At 42.8% G+C, this 18,477-nt stretch overlaps 1 protein-coding gene across 4 annotated transcripts in view; it reads left to right on the top strand.

The window, feature by feature from the left end:
* The window catches only part of NKAIN4 (sodium/potassium transporting ATPase interacting 4), an 86,053-nt gene extending 67,907 nt beyond the window's left edge, over positions 1–18,146 (top strand). For 2 of the 4 annotated variants that reach the window (XM_005309550.5, XM_024114918.3), the window contains exons 5-7: positions 8,043–8,103; positions 11,884–11,968; positions 17,191–18,146. In XM_005309550.5, coding sequence (XP_005309607.1) covers positions 8,043–8,103; positions 11,884–11,968; positions 17,191–17,200 — 156 coding nt within the window. In that variant the 3' untranslated portion in view covers positions 17,201–18,146. The remainder of the gene's footprint in view (positions 1–8,042; positions 8,104–11,883; positions 11,969–17,190) is intronic. The other 2 variants (XM_065566148.1, XM_024114919.3) reach the window with 1 other exon arrangement.
* The last annotated feature ends 331 nt before the right edge of the window (positions 18,147–18,477 follow it).

Here is an 18,477-nt window from a genome sequence, read left to right as displayed (position 1 = left end):
GTTCTAGGTTCTGCTCTCAGTTACACTAGTGTGAATCCCGATTATACCAGAGAAATTAAGAGCAATATTTGACCCATTGTCTTTTATTTATCAGTCAAAGATGCACATCTGTGATGTTGTATTAATAAAGGTAAATGGGGCTGTGACACAGCATGTGCTGGGAGGAAGTTAATAAAGGGAGATCACCCCCTATGAATTTTATGGAGAAAACTACTTTCAATCCATTGCTTCTTGGCCATCTGCAATGCTTTTTCTGTTCGCTTCCTTTTGGTTTTATAGGTGGTGAAAATGGGGCTCTTCTGCCACAACTGGTTCCAGTTTGAAGTGTGGCGCCTGTAAGCTTTCTATCACTCTGTCATTCCTGAGGCCATAATGAATCGTTTGCCTTGCTCCTCTCTTACACTTCTGCAGCTGCCAATCAGGTGGGGGAGGAGGGATACATGCCCAGCTGCTGCTGCTTCTACTGGCCGCACTGTTGAATGAGCATTGTGAGAGGAACCATCCTCCAGAGACCTTGGGCCTGATGCTCTTCTCGCTTACATTGGTATAAATCAGGAATTGCTCCATTTCAGTTACGCCATTGTAAAACTGGTGCAAGTGGAGAATGAGATTCTGTGATTGCATCCTCTCTAGACCTCTTTGTGTACGATGCCTAGCACAGTGGGGTCCTGGTCAATGACTAGGACTTGTAGGTGCTATGCTAATAATTAATAAATCCAAGATCTCCTGGAACTCAATTGCTTAATCTATTTGGAAACAAGTGAGGTACTAAATTTTAGCATAAATAATTAACTTACCCCAAAAGGTGTCACAACTGGTGGGGAGTCTAACCTAACCCCATTAAAGGCCACAGTCTCTCATGTGCCACTAAAATCACCATTGATTCTTGATTATTTTCATATTCTTCCTCCCTTTGTCCTGAGTCTGCTCTTGATATTTCCCTGTATACATCAACCTTGGAACATTTTCTCATGTAGGCAAACACCTTGATGGATGATGCTATAAAAGAAGCTAATAGATCAAAATGGTGTAAATTCTCTTCCTGCCTCTCCCTCCCCTCCCTGCTGAGGCAAAAATTAAATTTCAGCAAATCAGATCTGTTCCAGTTGTAGCTGGGGGATGTTTTTGTTAGAGCCTTTACATGTTTAACAGCAACTGAATAGTTTTTCTATTCTGCACCAAAGAAACATACAAACCCTTCCCCCGTCCTTTTGTCCTGGTGCCTATTCACCATTCTCCTTGAATTTCTCTAACATCAAAAATGTGTGGTGGGGCTTTGTGTGCAAAGCTGCTCTATGGAATGTGTTCTCACAAAAGTGTCCCTTTCCATTATTGTTACTATCCAGTGGGCCTTCTTTCTTTCTCCCCTGTTTGTCTTGAGGTGGCTTCAGTGGTGTTTAATCCACTGCTTTCCTTGGTTTTCAGATTGAGGAGTGTACCCTGAAGGGCAAGGAACAGTGTCTAATGGGAGAGTATAATCTTGCATCTCTTTCTCTGTCACCATCTAATGTGACTGTAGGGCTTGCGATAGGTCTCACGTCAGCCCAGTCTAAGTGGCAGGTGAGCCTTGAGCTAGCATCCTACACAGGAGTGAAATACAGCCATGATCTTTGACTTCTCTCCTGAGGCTTCTGTGATGTAAATGAACAACTGCTATCCATGGTGGGTCTCCTGATGCAGTGGCTTGCCCGCTGAATTCCCTCCCATCCTACTTATTCCACCCAACATTGTAAAGAGCCATGAGGTGAACTCTGGTATCTTTGAGGCTTTGTTCAGAGTGCCACACACACGTCTTTCTCCTAATTTGGAAATCCCAGAATTCCAGTGATGTTCCTCCTAACAGCCAAAAGCCTGGGTATCTTAAAAGAACATGAACCCCTGGCAGTCCAGTTAAGCACATTATTAAAAACAGGGCTGTTTGTCACACTACGATTTTAATTCTTTCAAAGGATTTATATTCATTACACATGAAATGGAATAAACCCATCCCCTAATTCTCAAGTTCGGTGAAGAAACAATTAGCAATGAATCCACTTTAAAAGCTTTGAGCCTTTTGGAGTTAACTCAGCCCACAGTCAAGCAGACTCTCGCTGAAAGCAGACTTGGTGATGGGAATTTTTATTTCATCTCTATTGGCTTTATTTCATTCATAATTCATGCATGAGGCAAGACATAGTGTAGATCCCAGGGGTTCACTTTATCCCTGAAGTGATAGGTTTAATTATAGCTTAGTTCAGGCAACATGAAAATGCAGTACACATTTATATTGTATGTCCCTCCTCCCTCCACTCCAGAAACTTCCCCCTTCCGGCTAAGCAGGGAGGCTAATGTAACCTTTTTAGAGAAAACGGAAATAAGTCATTGAATAAACAGTAATTTATAATTGATGAAATCCATGCCACAAAGTCATGGGTTATAAGGTCAAAACAGAGTAAATTTGAAACATAAAGCAGGCTATGTTGAAACAATGTCGAGGGGAAAACAGAAATAGAAAGACGACTCAGGCTTCCAAGGATTTGGGATTACGAGATCTGGTAAAGTTCATTTTGTCCACTGTTTTATTTGTTTGTGTGTTTGTTTTTTCCTGCTATGTGGAGAAGGGGTGTTTTAGTGGGAGGGGGGAGGTAAATTTCTTTGCAAAGAAAACTTCCTAGCAGCCTTTATTGCTAGCTCAATACCTCTTAATTGTGGAACAAGTTTTTAGGAGGTTTAACAGGTTGACCCTAGTGGCATGACTGATATAAGCATTTATGTGAATTCTACCTTTATGGTGTGAGATAATTCATTCTCATTCTTAATGCTGCCCTGGACCTCTCTGACACAGATGACAGAAGTAACAACTTGAGATCAGGTTTATCTGTGTATTATATGGAGTACACACCATTGGGAACCAAGTTTGGCATGACTGTTAATCCAAAATTCACAGTTGGACAAGACCATGACAAGAGAAGACTGAGGGGGGACATGATAACTGTTTTCAAGAACATAAAAGGTGGTTACAAGGAGACAGGAGAAAATTTGTTCTTCTTAACCTCTGAGGATAGGACAAGAAGCAATGGGCTTAAATTGCAGCATGGGAGGTTTAGGCTGAACAGTAGGAAAAACTTCCTGTCAAGGTGGTTAAGCACTGGAATAAATTGCCTAGGGAAGTTGTGGAATCTCCATCATTGGAGATTTTTAAGAGCAGGTTGGACAAACACCTGTCAGGGATGGTCTAGATAATACTTAGTCCTGCCATGAGTGCAGGAGACTGGACTAGATGACCTCTCAAGGTCCCTTCCAGTCCTATGATTCTATGATGACAACGTATGAGGATACAAGAAGGCCTAGCTGGAATCTCCTGTGAATCAGGATAAGCAGTAGATATGCAATACCCATTCCTGGATGTTTTAGTGAATGTCCAATGAGTTGGCTTTATCATTATTATTTTATACTGATCCCTATAAAATACTAAAGGCAGGATTTTCAAAGCCCACTAAGGTCGGGCCCTGTATGGGGGTTTGTGTGTGTGTGTGTGTATTTGTACTCTGAATCTGAACCTGGAATTACATGAATGCACACACATCAGAGTTCTGTGTGTGCAAACAGCCAGAGAGACCTCTATCAAAAGTCAAATTTGCACACACAGGCATACAATATGAAGTGGGGGTGGGATTCCCAGTTCACGTAGATATACTCATGCTAGCTCTCACTGAGCTAACACACTAAAAATAGTCGTGTAGCCATGGTACACAGCAAGCGATGATATGGGCTAGCGACCCCAGGTACAAATGTGCCTGAACCCCATGGGTATGTACTCAGCATAGCTAGCCCATGCTGCTGCTTGCCACTGCCCGTGCACTTGTGGCTACACCATATTTTTAGCACAGTAGCTCAATACCAGCTAGCATGAACATGTCTGTGCGAGCTACGAATTGTACCCCTAGCTCCATGTGTAGACATATCCACAGAGATGGTAATAGCATGTGCAGATTAGAAATGCTCACACACTTGTGCATGCAGTCCTAGACTTTTTGTGCTTTGAAAAATCAGGTCCTAAATAATAATGCCTCATAATTACCTCTTATTATGGGATTTCAAAGAGCATCATACATCTATTAGTCAAGTCTCACATCACTCATGTGAAATAGATGGTTTTAATTTGACTCCAGGTAATCATGTGACATATGTGACTTACTTATTATCTACATTCTACAGATTGATAAACTTACACCAACTGTGATTGTCCACAGCCACACAGTGAGTCAATGTCACATCTAGGAATAAAACCCAGGGGTCCTGGCTCGCTGCTGTAACCAAAAGCCAAAACTCACCTCTAACATACTAAGAAATTAATAAATAGAAGTCTCTAGGTTATTACCATCATTTCAAAGACACAGGAAGTTATAAAAATTTGCATCGAAGATGCTTATCTTTGTAACGGTGATTAAATTTTAAATACCTGTCCTTGCCCAATTGTATTGTGATGTTCAACTTTAAGTCTCATGGATCAAGCGAACAATGGATGTTGGTGCAAACCAGAAAACAGTGGGACATTTTGTCATCCTGACATTAACTGGCCCTACTTCCTATAATTCCAGTTCTCTTTAGCTCCTCCGTGGACAACAGATTGTAGGTCACTAGTGCCTAGGACTGGAGGTCAGAGATGCTGGAATGAAAGAGGGAAGACATGAGAAATTAACAGACATAGCATGCTAAAGATAAGAGCATATTTTTTGTAAAAGGAGCTATTTCAATGAATCTAAATAGGTTTCTTCAAAGTATTTATCTTTAATTTGATGATCTCTTAATTTACTTATAACTGTTTGCTTTGCTTAGACACTTTAGAATCTTAGCTCCTGGATAATTCACTGAAGTTCAGCCCGAGAAGAGGCAAAGGACCTTTGGACCTTTGAGGAGAAGTAACAAAGGAGGATCTGCACCTTAATCACACCTGAATTCTCCATTCTAGGGATTGATCAACAGATCCTATCCATAAGATGGTGCCAGCACTCTGACTGCAGTCACCCCAAATTGAAAAGCATGGACCAGTGACACACTAGAGGGACCAATGGGAGAGTCTTGCATGGAGAAATGCTCATAAGCCATTTGGAGCGTAGTCGCACAAATAGCTTTTATTTGTCCCTTATTTAATAGCCATGTATATTGCCTAATTTAATAAAAGAGTATGGCTTGCTGCCTTTGTTCAGCACCATGGTCAGTTCCAGATACATTTCTCTCCTTCAACAAACGTAAATTTAAACAAGCAAAACAAAGCAAACACCCCAAAACCAAAAAAAGATACGTCTTTTTTCCCTGTTAACATAATACAAACAAAGAAAAGCAATTAGAAGAAAACTCTTATTCATTCTTCTTCTCTCATATGCCTGTAGAGAGCAGTGGCGCCACTTAAACAGGTAACTCTCTGAAAGCTCCCCGGGCATAATTAGTTTTGTATGTCGTGTGGTTTTATGATTGCCAGTGTAACTGGTTGGCTTCTTTTCTGAGTTAAGTAAACTGTAGTTAATGGAGACTAAGGGGTAAAGTAGCCCTCTCTTGGAAACGATGCAGCAAGAAAATAAGTGAGTGATGAAAGTGGTCTCTCCATCACGGCAGTGCTGGACTGTACCTCCATGGAATGAAACAAGGCTCAAGAGAGCAAACTGATGGTTCTGTTGTTGCTTTTAACTTTGAATAGGAAGTTTAAAAGAAATAGAAGGTTTGGTGGGGCTGTAAAAATAATTACTTAGTTTCCTCCAGCTAAGGTGTTTCTTGTCTTCAGAGAGCTGCAGCCCACAAGCAAGTCTTATAATCCCTCAATAGAAATCTCATTATTCTGCCTTTGTTTTCTGGTGTGATGTATTTTTCTGTCATATTAAAAATGAATGGACTCCACTTTCTGAGTCCTTCCATGCATCATTCTGTCTCCCCTTGGAGTGAGCCATTGTTTGCCACATTCTAACTCTTGTTAAAGAGCATTGAGTTCGCGGTGGAAAACAAATCATTGTGGCTCACAATAACTTTAATACTGTGGTTAGTGTCAACCAAGATCTTGCTAACTGGAGTGTTATGTAAGGACCCAATACTCGGCGCGGAGGAGATATTTGATCAACAGAAAACAGAGCAAAATACAAATCTGCTGAACCAGGATCATTCTGTTAGGGCCAGATTCTTCCTTGCATACTCAAGCTGGGTATTTCCTTGCTGCTGAACATGAGGACAACAGGGTCTGGCACATTTTAGAGCGTCTATGAACTGTCCCCAAAGTGGTGAGCCTCTGTGTGGGTTTTTTAAAATTGTTTTGAGGTTCTGAGGTGATGGTCCACTTTAGTTTTGAAATGTCAAGTCTGTTTTCTTACTTTAGGCCTGACTCTGGGCAATGAGCAATGTGTAAACAGCACCAAGTCAGGAGCAGCTTCAGGAGGCATCGTGACTCCAGAGACACCCCACTGAGTCATTCTTCCTTCCCTGCTTCCTCACAGGAGATAGTAATTTAAAGCTGGCCTATACTACCCCATGAATTATGAAGCACCACCCACTGGTTCAGCTCCTCTGGCCAGTGAGTAGAGGAGGTGGAGTCAAGATCCTGCCCATTTCCCACCCAACCTGCTTCTGGGAGGGAGTAAACAACCCCAGATTCTGCTATGCACCTGGACCCAAGGTCTGGGAGCCCCAGCAGGGCTTTAAGAAGTGTGGGGTTTCTTCTTACTCCCTTGTATGGACATGGAGTCTGACTCTGCATCTTGCCCTAAGTTTCCTCACTGTTCCTTCCGATCATTTCTCCATTTCCAAGTCTAAGAGAGTAATGTAGTGACACTGAAAACAGCCAAAGTATTCCCACATTTATGGTTCATTTCAAAAGTAATTGTCCATCTCCTCTACCTACAAAGGGGGGAGGGATAGCCCAGTGGTTTGAGCATTGGCCTGCTAAACCCAGGGTTATGAGTTCAATCCTTGAGGGGGCCATTTAGGGATCTGGGGCAAAAAATCTGTCTGGGGATTGGTCCTGCTTTGAGCAGGGGGTTGGACTAGATGACCTTCTGAGGTCCCTTCCAACCCTGATCTTCAATGAAAGCAAAACCGAACTTGGTCCCATTCTCTTGATGGATAATACCAAGTAGTTATCTCGTAACTTACCCCCTAAAGGCTTGACCATATCTATAGGATGATTTAGCCAATGAGTTCTCCTCCCCTTGCATCCTGCTCAATAGTGAAATCCATATTCTTCCATGTGTCTATTTGACTGCTATTGTAGAAGGGGTTGTATGAAGTGGATACTGTCTGGCACATTGTACCCAGGGCCGGCTCCAGGCACCAACCCTCCAAGCATGTGCTTGGGGTGGCACCTGGAGGGGGCAGCGCTCACCCGGGGAGAGCGGGACCCTGGCTGGGCTCTCCTCCCAGCGCTCCAGCCGGTCGGGGAGAGCGGGGCCCCAGCCGGGCTCGCTGCCCTCCCCCCGGCACTCCGGCCGCCAGGGAGAGCGGGGCCGCGGCCAGGCTCAGTGCCCTCCCCTGCCGCGCTCCCTGCCACGCTCCCTGCCACGCTCCCCGCCGGGGGGGGGGCGGCAGCGGGAGGTTTTTTTTGCCTGGGGTGGCAAAAAAGCCAGAGCCGGCCCTGATTGTACCAGTACTTCTCTGGCATCGGCATCAAAAAGAAATATTTCCAGTCCTTATGGGGAAGAAAACCTAAATGTGACCTAAGCAGTGCTGTCTGCAAACAGAGAACTTGAAACAATAGCTCTCAGGGTGGGGTGAACATAAGGTGTGAATGACTCATCTCAGTCAGGTGTTAACTCTGAAGCTCAGTGATAACACAGATTCAATGTTGCCATTTAAACTGTAATTTCAGTACTGATTATGTTAGCAGAAGTATCCTGCTGCTCTGGGATTGTGAGTGATGCTTGTGATTTTTTTGGAAAGAATTTAGGGAGAAATATGCCACCACAGTCTGACTCCTGCACTGCATACCTTACTGCAAATTTTACTTGGTTTCACCATTCCAGTGGTGGCTGCTGAAGTCTGGCTGTAAAAGTGCTGAATGATTTCTTCTCTCTGTTTTCCAGCTGGTGGGCTTTGTCTATGCCTGTTACGTTGTCAGTGTTTTTACAGAAGAAGAAGACAGCTGTAAGTATTCATCAACAGATTCCTGGGCAACCGTTTTTGTAAAAAAAGCACTCTCTCTCTTTTTCTCTCTCTCTCTCTCTCTCTCTCTCTCTCTCTCAAGGATGTTGTCTCGTGAGCTAGTGCTATAGGCCTTCAGCCAGTGAATGAAGGGGGAGGAAGGTCAGGGGAAGTGAGGTGACATTTTCTTATCAATCTTTCCATCTCACCACATAAATGGCATCACTGCAACATCTGCTTGACAAGGACAAATTTACCGTGAGATCCTCTCCTCTGTCTTGAACTCCCATATCGTCTTCTCTGATTATTTTAGCACAAAGGTTTGGCTTTGTCCACTGATTGTGTCTGGGTATTAGAGACAGAAACTGGGGAGCTGATTCTCCTTTTACACTGGTGTTGGTTAGGAATAATGCCATTGAGATCAGTGGAGTATCAACAGTGTAAACTTGGTTGTAAGTGAATGGAGAATCAGGTCCAGTATGTTCAACTGAGCAGGAAGGCACTTCATGATATAAGCTCAGGATAAAATAGAGGGCAAGAATATTGCCAAATAACTGAACTGAGCATTTAACTTGCAAAACAGAGATGGTCCTGTACCTGGACTGTAGAGAAGATGAACGAACTAATTCTCCTTATGCTTGATCTGCAATTCTCTTAGGTACTTAGGGTTCAATTTTACAGTGCCAAAGGAAAGCAGAGAGCCAAAGGAAAGCCACTTTGATTATCAGGTCAGCTGGATTCACCCACCTACATGTAGCCTTTTCCTGCATTTCCAAAACTCCCATTGAACCACATGATTTTAGGCGCACAAAGATTGGGTCCATTGATTCTAAATAGCAATATAGGATGTTCTCTTTAGAAGTCAAGTATCAGAGGGGTAGCCCGGTTAGTCTGAATCTGTAAAAAGCAATAGAGGGTCCTGTGGCACCTTTAAGACTAACAGAAGTATTGGGAGCATAAGCTTTCGTGGGTAAGAACCTCACTTCTTCAGATGCCACAGGACCCTCTGTTGCTCTTTAGAAGTGTGTTTCTTTGGGTTAGAGACTCAGCTGGTGTGAGTCAGCATAGTTCTGTTCAAATCAATGGACTTACACCAATTTACTTCAACTGAGGATCTGACCCAAAGGCTTTATATACCAGTGTTACTTCTTTGAGGCTTCTAGCCCTTCACATTAATGTGAGAAGCTTTATCTGCCGAGGATGTTTGCTGAAAAATAATGGGTTTGAATTAGATGTTAGAAGGTAAGTGAGAAAGTTTATTTCAAATGGGTTTAATGAGATATACTACTAGTCTGGCTTGTCCTCTCTATTTCTCTCTGTGGCTGCATCGACCACAGTGGCTTTACTGATTACTTGCTTAGAGCTAGCTAGCTGTTTAACAAAGGCCTGTATTACAACTAATGAAAAAACAAGGTTTGCTCCATCATCTTTTCCCCTCTCTCACTAAGAATGTCATCTGTATGTTTTACCCAAAGGGCTTTAGATTCAATGTTACTTTAAATACTATTTTTAAAAACGTGGTTTAAATACAATGGTTTCATCACCAGAAGCCATTACAAGTAGAATGAATTATTTAGAAACATACTGCTGTTAATTTCAGAATTTTTAAAATTCTGCTCCCTCCCAGTTTCTCAGGCTCAGAGTTGAAATGCCAGCTTGAATAATTAACAATGACACACCATCAATATTTCACAGTCACAGCAGTAGATCCTTCCAGTGACCTGAACAAATTTGAACTGCGTTTTAATTTTCTCTTCCATTTGTGGTTTCTTTTAAATGTTCCTTTGATGTGCAGCCTGAAGTAATTATGAGTGCTGAGACATTAATCAGGAGACCAGTGCTAACGTGATTTTCATGAGAAAAAACAACAATGGGATCCACTAACCCTGGATTGTGGGCAAGAGTGTTTTAGATGTGCAATCTATGGATGGTATCACCAGTGAATTATGATCAGGATTTTATAAAATGATTAGGATTTTGGGTGCCTCAGTTGTTAGATGCCAAACTTGAGAAAACTTATATTCAGGGAGCAGGTGATAGGCATTTTCAGAAAGACAGGCCTCTTTAATATCTCTGGTGTTGGATACACAAAAACAGAGGCAACCAAAACTTTAGAAAATCACTTTTGAAAATCTTGGCCAATTTTTATTTTTGAAGTTATCAGGGAACATTTTGAAAAGCACCTAACTGACTTGAGTGCCTCCATCTTATTTTTCAAAAGTGACTTAGGCAGGTAGAGGCCAGTTTTTTAAAGGTATTTTGAAATCAGTGAGAGTTAGGCATCTGAATTCCTTTAAAATCTGGCCCTAGGAACCTACGTATCATTGAAAGTCATTGGGATTAGGGTCCTATGTCGCTTATGTGTTTTTGAAAATGTTACCTATGTTCTAGTCATTCCAATGTCACAACAGCAGTGTCCTGCTGTCTGTCAGAAAAAAGATTTGGGTGGCTGCTGAGGAATTCAATTTCTAAATATTTTTAAACATTTTTGTAATGTTTTTCATGCTTCTCTTTCTATTTTAGGTTGTGTGTTGACAAAATATTTAATAAAATTACCAACAACCTTAAAAATATGTAACTGAAGCTTAAAAGAACAGTGCCACCTTCAGGAAAGAAAAATGGAATGGTTATATGGTTAATGAGAATATCCAGAGTTATATTTTTAAAAAAAATGTTTGGAAGGGATATAAACTTTCTTATTTCAGGGCGTAAACCACATTCTAACTGATGGGATTTAAGAAGAAACTTTCCCTATGGAGAGACTATTCCATAACTTCCTATACTACTTGGTATTATAGTCGCTGTAGAAGATCAGATACTTGGACTGGGTGGAGCATGTCTGATCCAGTCTGGCATTCTCTATGAGAATCTTCCTCAAGTTGAACATCTACAAAATGTTCTAGGTAGAATTGTCAAAGGAGCCCAAGAGAGTTAGATAACCAAGCCCCACTGAAATTTAACTCCCATATTTTCCTTTGAAAATCCCAACCTTAATCTTTAAATATATTGTTGGAGCCACAGAGTCTAAAAATATGATTAATTTTAGAAGAACCCTGAGAAATTTTCCCAGTCAGGCCATCTGGAAAACTCTGATAATGGGCAGCGGGGAAATTGTGTCGTAAAAAGTCCTTTGACCAGTTCCATTGTCATTATTTGAGCATTGGGAAAAGGAAGCATTTTAAATATTTTTATGGATTTAAAAGAAATCAAATTGAAGAAATCTGAAAACCATCAAGTTCGTGGGCACTAGGGTGGTTTATAATAAACCAGTTGCTGCTGTCACTGTCTTGTTTTCTTACAAGCAAACAAATCGCCCGTGGGGAGACAACCTTCAGAGATATTGCTTGCTACCTGCTTTCATGCAGACATCCACTCCCTTATCATCGCTCAGAGTCTTTCTGTTAGCACATTTCTGAAAGGCCACTGTCTGCTTTGTCCACTTATGGCTGATGCGCTGTGACACAAAGTGATGATGATTTGAAGTGGGGAGGGGTGACTCAGGTGTTCCCCACCCCCATGTTTGAAAATTCTGCAGTAGCTGGAGTTCACACACGGAACAGTTTCCTTTCCCAAGAGGTCTAGGTTGAGTGGTCTTTATAGCCAGTCTGTATTAGGTCCCCTGTACATAGATAAGTGCCAAACGAAGGGCTGTTGGTAATCATCTTTCTGTTCTTTGCACCGTTTTCTGTTAAGTCATGCCATGCACCAGCTTTCCTGTCGCCATCCCTGCCATGTTTCATTTATTTATTTATTTATTATTATTTGGGTTTTGATTTCTTTCAGTTGATTTCATTGGTGGATTTGATCCATTTCCTCTCTACCATGTCAATGAAAAACCCACCAACCTTTTGTGCAAGCAGACGTACCTGTAAGTATTGGCTACCGTGCTAAGAAGCATGTGGTGCCTCTCAGCTCAGTGGCTCAAGGTTGCTCCGTTGACTCTCTAATCGGCGGATTTCTCTAGCAGGTGTTCCCTTGTCAGGGTTTGACACTTGACAGGGGCAGATCACTGGGAGGGGTGAAGTCAATTCCTTTCAACCTCAGGGTGTGGTTGGGCTCAAGCTGTGAATGCTAGTGCGGCCATCCTTGGTTTCAAACAGGGCATCGTTACGGCCTCTCACGATGGAGTAAATTCTAGTCCCTGGTGCTAAGAAGCGGTAAGAGAGCCTTGTGCAAGGTAACTGTGTGCATGCTGGGGAAGGGTGGCAGAGAATACTCCCCTCCCTTTCCCAGCTATTAAAACTACATCGCAGCTCTGCTCCCAGCCAATCGTAACACAGAGTTTTAGTCCATTACATCTGTGCAGTTCCAGTCGAGGCCTTTGCCAGTGCCCCTCCCACAAGCCCTCTGCTCTCCCATGGAGTGACCACCTGAAGACTTGGCTCCATGACATGCAGAGGCTGGCATGGTCTCCCTGTATAGATTCTCCACTTCTCAGCCACCCTGTGCAGTGGAAAGTGGGCATTTCCCCCATGTTTGGGTGTTTTATGGTTTACATGCAGGATCATACAGGTTTGGCTTTGAGTTCATTTTGCTGGAATTCTGTTTCCCATGGAAACAGTGGCTTATACAGACAGTCGTTGTAGTAGAGCTCAGGTGAAAGGCAGTCACTTCACAACTGTCCCCCTCCTACTATAGATCCCAGGGCCGGCTCCAGGTTTTTTGCCGCCCTAAACAAACAAAAAAAAGTTGGAGTGCTGCTGCCGAAGCGAAAAAAACAAAAACAAAAAAACCCGGAGTGCCGCCCCGAAAGGGCCAAAATGCCGCCCCTTGAAAAGTGCCACCCCAAGCACATGCTTGGAACGCTGGTGCCTAGAGCCGGCCCTGATAGATCCGTCACTGAATTCTAACTCCTGCCCTCTGCTAATCCCCATTTTGTTATTCATTGCACAAGAGCTATTGTGTGGTCCACTTGAGAGCTGCTTCTTAATTAGATACTTACATTTAAAGGCTAGTATTATCTGTGCTTAGCAGCTATAGACATTGAATTTCTGTTACTCTCGGCATGGACTCTTCAGGAGAGCACCTCGGTGTGCAGAATCTCTTAAGGGAGGATGATTTTAAGTCTGCTGCGATAGCAGAATTCTCCCAAAAAGCAAAAGGTCGGGGAGAGGTGGGGCTGAAAGGAGGAAATTGACCTTAAAATAGATCTGGGCAAATACTCCCAAAATGCATATGCACAGGCACACTCAAACGCACTATGTCACTGCAGGCGAACAGGTGAGTTTTGAAAAGAAGTTCAGTTTCTCCTAACTGAGGGGCTTAGTGGCCTTATTAGGAGGGACGGGGCTGGAGATTAAATATCGATTTTTCCCTCTCACTTTGTCATTGTGGGATGGGATTTTCCTGCGTCTGTGGAAGCTGCAGGGTTCCTGGGCAGCTCCTTGATTTACTGACCTGGTGCAGTGGAGAAAAACTGCACTTTTGCAAAAAAAAAAAAAAGAGAGATTAGGTTGCTTTTCTCTTAAAAATAGTTGTATGTTATGTGTTCACTTATCAGTGTCTGCTTCTTTCACAAGCTGGAGCAGCATGGAGAGTGTCAGTGTAAGTTTCCTTACAAAACCACACAGTCTTCATTCAATTTCCAATCCATGATCCTCCGGCTGAGACTGTACCCGGTGGTACTGTACTGTTTAATTTGGGGTGTGCAGTTAGCTACCAAGCACTGGATAGACAGCACCCATATATTTCACAATAGCCACCAGATCGTAATGACTTTTTCTTACTACCAGTCTGGGCTCTTACACACACACCTAGCAGGAGGAGGAGCAGAAGGAGCTGGACACAAAGAAGGAACAATTTCTATATATTGATGCCAGAGCATCCTGTAATCTGGGAGCAATAGGATCCCAGGCCTCGTTATTGGGTTCTTTTCCTGGGAGAGCCATATCTTTAGAATAGTTCTGTAATGTACCTGTCCTTTTCCCGATGGGCTCACATACCATTCTATCCTCCCAATGCTCCCTTTCCCGGAGCCTGTTTTCTGTTGTCTCCTCTCTCTTCCCCACCTCCTTGAATATGCTAATGAATTCTCAGACTCTTAAGGCCAGAAGGGACCATTAGATCATCTTACACAACACAGGCCAGAGAACCTCACCCACTGAATTCTGCATCAAGCCCGTAGTGTTTTTTTAAGCTGTAGCGTGTCTTTTAGAAAAGGACCCCAAGCCTTGATTTAAAAACTTCAAACGATGGAGAATCCATCATGACCCTAGGTAACTTGCTCCAATGATTAATTGCCCTCTTTGTTAAAAATGTGTCCCTCATTTCTAGTCTGAATTGGTCTAGCTTCAACTTCCAATCATTGGATTTCATTATGTCTTCGCTATGTTAAAGAGCTACCTACTATACAATCTCTTCCCCAGGTAGATACCCACAGACCTTGATTAAGTCCTCTTTTAACCTTCTCTTGGATAAAATAAATAGATTGAGCTGCTTTGAATTGTGATTGTAGGCTTCCAATTAACAGAGAACACTCTTACAAACAACCACTAGCTATTTGTTAGTTCTCTGCTTAAAAACCCCACTGGCATGCTGCATTGTTGCTTACAATTGCAATATTTAAATATGTTTAGTTAGCACCCCTTTGCCGCACATACACAGCAACAAGTCTTTATAAATACATGCAGGTTACAATTATTTCTCTTTCAATCCGTACTGGCCGTAAGGATTATTTTGGGGGGTGTTTTGTATTAAACTGCTTTTGAATGCAACGGAGTGTGGGGAAAAAATTGTGAAGGTTTACCGTGAAAGTTAGTTGCCCTTAATCAATCTAATTGCTACTTGCCCATCAAAGGACTGCACTAATGGTTAACTTTAATACCAATATTTTAAGGAATGTGGATACAAAGTAAGTTAGGACTGGAGGATGTTCAGTGCATGAGCATCTGGGTCAAAATATTAAAGAGCAGGATAACAAAGGAGTTATTGAAAACTAAAAGCAACCCTCTCCCCAGGCTGAGTCAGAGAGCATTCCCAGCCTAATAAGTTTTCATGAATGAGGGACAGAAGGCCCAACAGTTTTATCCTTCATTAGCTATGCTGAAATTCAGGCCAAGTCTCTTTGCGACACTGTCTTCTTTGGGGCTTGTGTGGAGAGGCTGCTCCACACTGGGTGTCAGCTCAGGGCCATTTTACAGTACTTAAAACTACTACTCAACAAGGTCTGTAACCTGAAACAATTCTTGCCCTGTGGAGCATGCAGAGTGCTCTTGTGATGATGTTGAACAAGCGTCTATGACTAATGCTAATGCACACTGAATACCATTAAGAACTCAAGTAGCAATGCTGCCCTCTCAGTCACGTGGAGCTTTAGACCCATCATGACCCATTGCCATCACTTCAAGCCTGTTGTGTCAGAGCCAGTCCATTTTTGTTTGTTCGAGAGAGACCATCCTTATCTTTTGAGTTTGTGAAAAGATCTCGAAGTGGAACTGTGCTTGAGCACCTCATTTTCCATCAAAACTGTCTCCAACTTATTTCACATCATTTTGATGCTAGAAACTGCTCCCACAGGGGCCTGGAACTGGCCCTGGGTTTCCACAAGAGGTTCACAAGTGCTGGAGAACCTATCTACAAACCTGGTCTGGTTCTGTTACAACTGCACATTTCCACCCGCTTTTGAGTTTCAAGTGTGAGCATCTAGCCCAGTTTTACTGACAGTTACTGCAGCATAAAAAAAAAAAAGTACATTAGGTTTCTGTATTTGTCAGCTGTTTTGTTGCTAAACGTTACTGTCTTCATATCAAACACTGGAGCAGTCCCTGCTATGTAAGCATGGCAGTTGGGCAGCAGCTGGTTGCCTGTGAGTGAGGCAGCCTGTCCTTTCACAGCTAGAGGGACAGGAGTGCTCTACCCATCTCTGGGTCACCACTCTCCTTAATGCTTTCTAACCAATCCCACTGTGCTTCAGACAGTTCTCGAATATTGAGCATGGCCACACGAACACTGACACCCACGTGCAGCATTTGAGGACTGGCTAATGGGAATAGAACCCATGACATGCAGGTGTACTCCCTGAGTTAAGGCAGCACTGTACTAGGTCACCTAGTACCTGATAGACACATGAGCAGTTCTGCCTTATCACAGCTACATAAAAAAAGGCAGTCATCACAACCTCAGAGGCCATTTTATATTAGAGATCGGCCCAAGGTACAAACTCAGATCCAACTTCTAAAAAACCCCCAAATATATAAGTGCTGCCAGGAGTATTTGGATCCACCACTTTGGTTCAGGCCTATCTTTAGTTTAAGTGCATTGTGGAAGTAGATCTGGACACATCAGGCGAGCAGCTCTTAGCGCCCTTTACCATACTGGGGTCCAGGGGGAGTGCAATCATCCTCAGCTCTGGTCTGAAGCATTCAAAAAGTCAAGTTAGGAATTGTCTACTGATTTTTTTAAAAAGTCATTGTACCACAGGTGCTGGTTGTTGCCTCTACAGTGAGTTTAGTGAATTGCAGAGGTTTCATCTGGCTTAATTATTGCATTTTCTAACATTATATATATATACACACACACACACACACACAGTTTTTTTTCCCCCTTGCTGTACCAATGTAACCTTAACATTTCACAACTGTGGGGCATTTCACGACATTAAATTGTCAGGTGAGCTTGTAAGAGCCTAGCTCCAGAAAGAGTAATACTAGAGTTTTCATGTTCCTCCAGCTTTGCTAGCAGAGCATGCCAAGTCCTAGGGCCAGATTTTCAAAAGTATTTAGGCACCTAAAGATGCACATAGCCAGGGAGTGGGATTTTTAAAAGTGCTTAGGAGCCTAATGCCCCACACTAGGAGTTAGGTGCCGAAGTGCTTTTGAAAATCCCATTAGGTGTCGCTACGTGTCTAAATCTCTCTTAAAATCTGGCCCCTAGTGGTGGAGATACATAGTTGATTTTTAAAGCTTGCAAGTTTCATAGATGGACCATCCAGTGTGCATTCAACTGTCCTGCAGAACACATGTATATAGGGTGCACTACTGGAGGACAAAAGGTATTTTGCTCTTACTGATTCAATACTGTTTAAACTGTTTTATGCAGAAAATTTCACCTTTGCCTTCTGAGTTGATAGATTTCCCCCTCCCCTCCCCCCAGGCCTGCGTAAGTGAGGAAGATCTACAAGCTTGATAAACCTTTTGCACCCAGCAATCAAAGGCGCTGCAAGAAATGAAGCCATCCTTGGTCTGGATCTGTAGCAGAGGAAACGCTAGGATAATGAAATCCATTCCACTTCAGTTTTTTTACACAATGAATGTACATTGATGAATGGCCTCTAGGTTTGTTTTCAGTTTGTAAGTGTCCTGATGAACCGTTAGTCCATGGCCTGGCCTTGCTGACCCATGGAGGGGACAAGCTTGGCTGAGATGAGCAAGTCCAACAGGAACCCTTCAGGATCTCTTGAGCATCAGAGTTGAACAGCTGGGAACTTCTTCCTTCCACCATGGATCTATAAAGAATAAAGTCCTGCCAATCCCAGTGGTTCTGGCTTCAACAGTTTTGTAGTTTACTTTTTTTTAAATGGACAAAAAGCCCCCCAACCCAATCTCATCCCTCTCTACCTCTGGGGGACAGGGAGGAGGCTATTAGCATTTACTGAGAATTCTCCACTCCCTTATAACCTAAGGATTTGTCCACGTGGGAAGTGTGGCCTGATTTCAGCCACCAGGGCAGCTATGTTGGTGAAAAAGTCCTAATTGTAGACAGGCAAAGCCATGATTTGCTCCTGGTACAACTTAGCCCAATTTCAAGGCTGGGTGAGCCACACCAGTGCACACTGTAGCTTACAGCAACTTTGTCTGTGTGCACTAAACTTACACTGCTGCTCCTGCTGTAGACAGAGGCTAAGGCCAAATTCTTGATGCATTAGAGACCTCTTGTACAGACCCACAAAGCAGTCAAATTTACTCCAGGACTGGCCTGAGCCATGTGGGAATTTGTGGAGAAGAATTTTAAGGGGATGGGAGGGGGGGGGGAAATAGAGGGGATACACATCACTGTAATTAAATTGCATTGTTGGCCTCAGTAATTAAAAAAAATACAATAACCACCTACTGGAAAAGGTTTTTTGTTTGTTTGTTTTTTTAAAGCAGTTGCCCCTCCTAACCATGTAAGGATCAAGGCCTGAGAAGAAATCCTGCTGTGGCGCAATGTAGTCATCTACTACCGTGATCACCCCCTGAGCCATCAACTTGTCTCACTATAATGACCTGAGTGCAATTATATTGCTCACTATTTTAGATCAGTTCAGCAAGACAAGCTGCTTTTTTGTACAAAAAGGAAACATGAGTTTTAAGAGTCTTTTAAACACATGAAGCCTGAAGCCACATTTGGCATGAGGGAGAGTTCCTTGTTTCTGTTTCACTGAATTAGAACGTTCCTGGT

Source organism: Chrysemys picta, chromosome 13 (genome assembly GCF_011386835.1).
Source record: "Chrysemys picta bellii isolate R12L10 chromosome 13, ASM1138683v2, whole genome shotgun sequence".
Taxonomy (NCBI): domain Eukaryota; kingdom Metazoa; phylum Chordata; order Testudines; family Emydidae; genus Chrysemys; species Chrysemys picta.
This window is presented reverse-complemented; position numbering and strand designations above follow the sequence as displayed.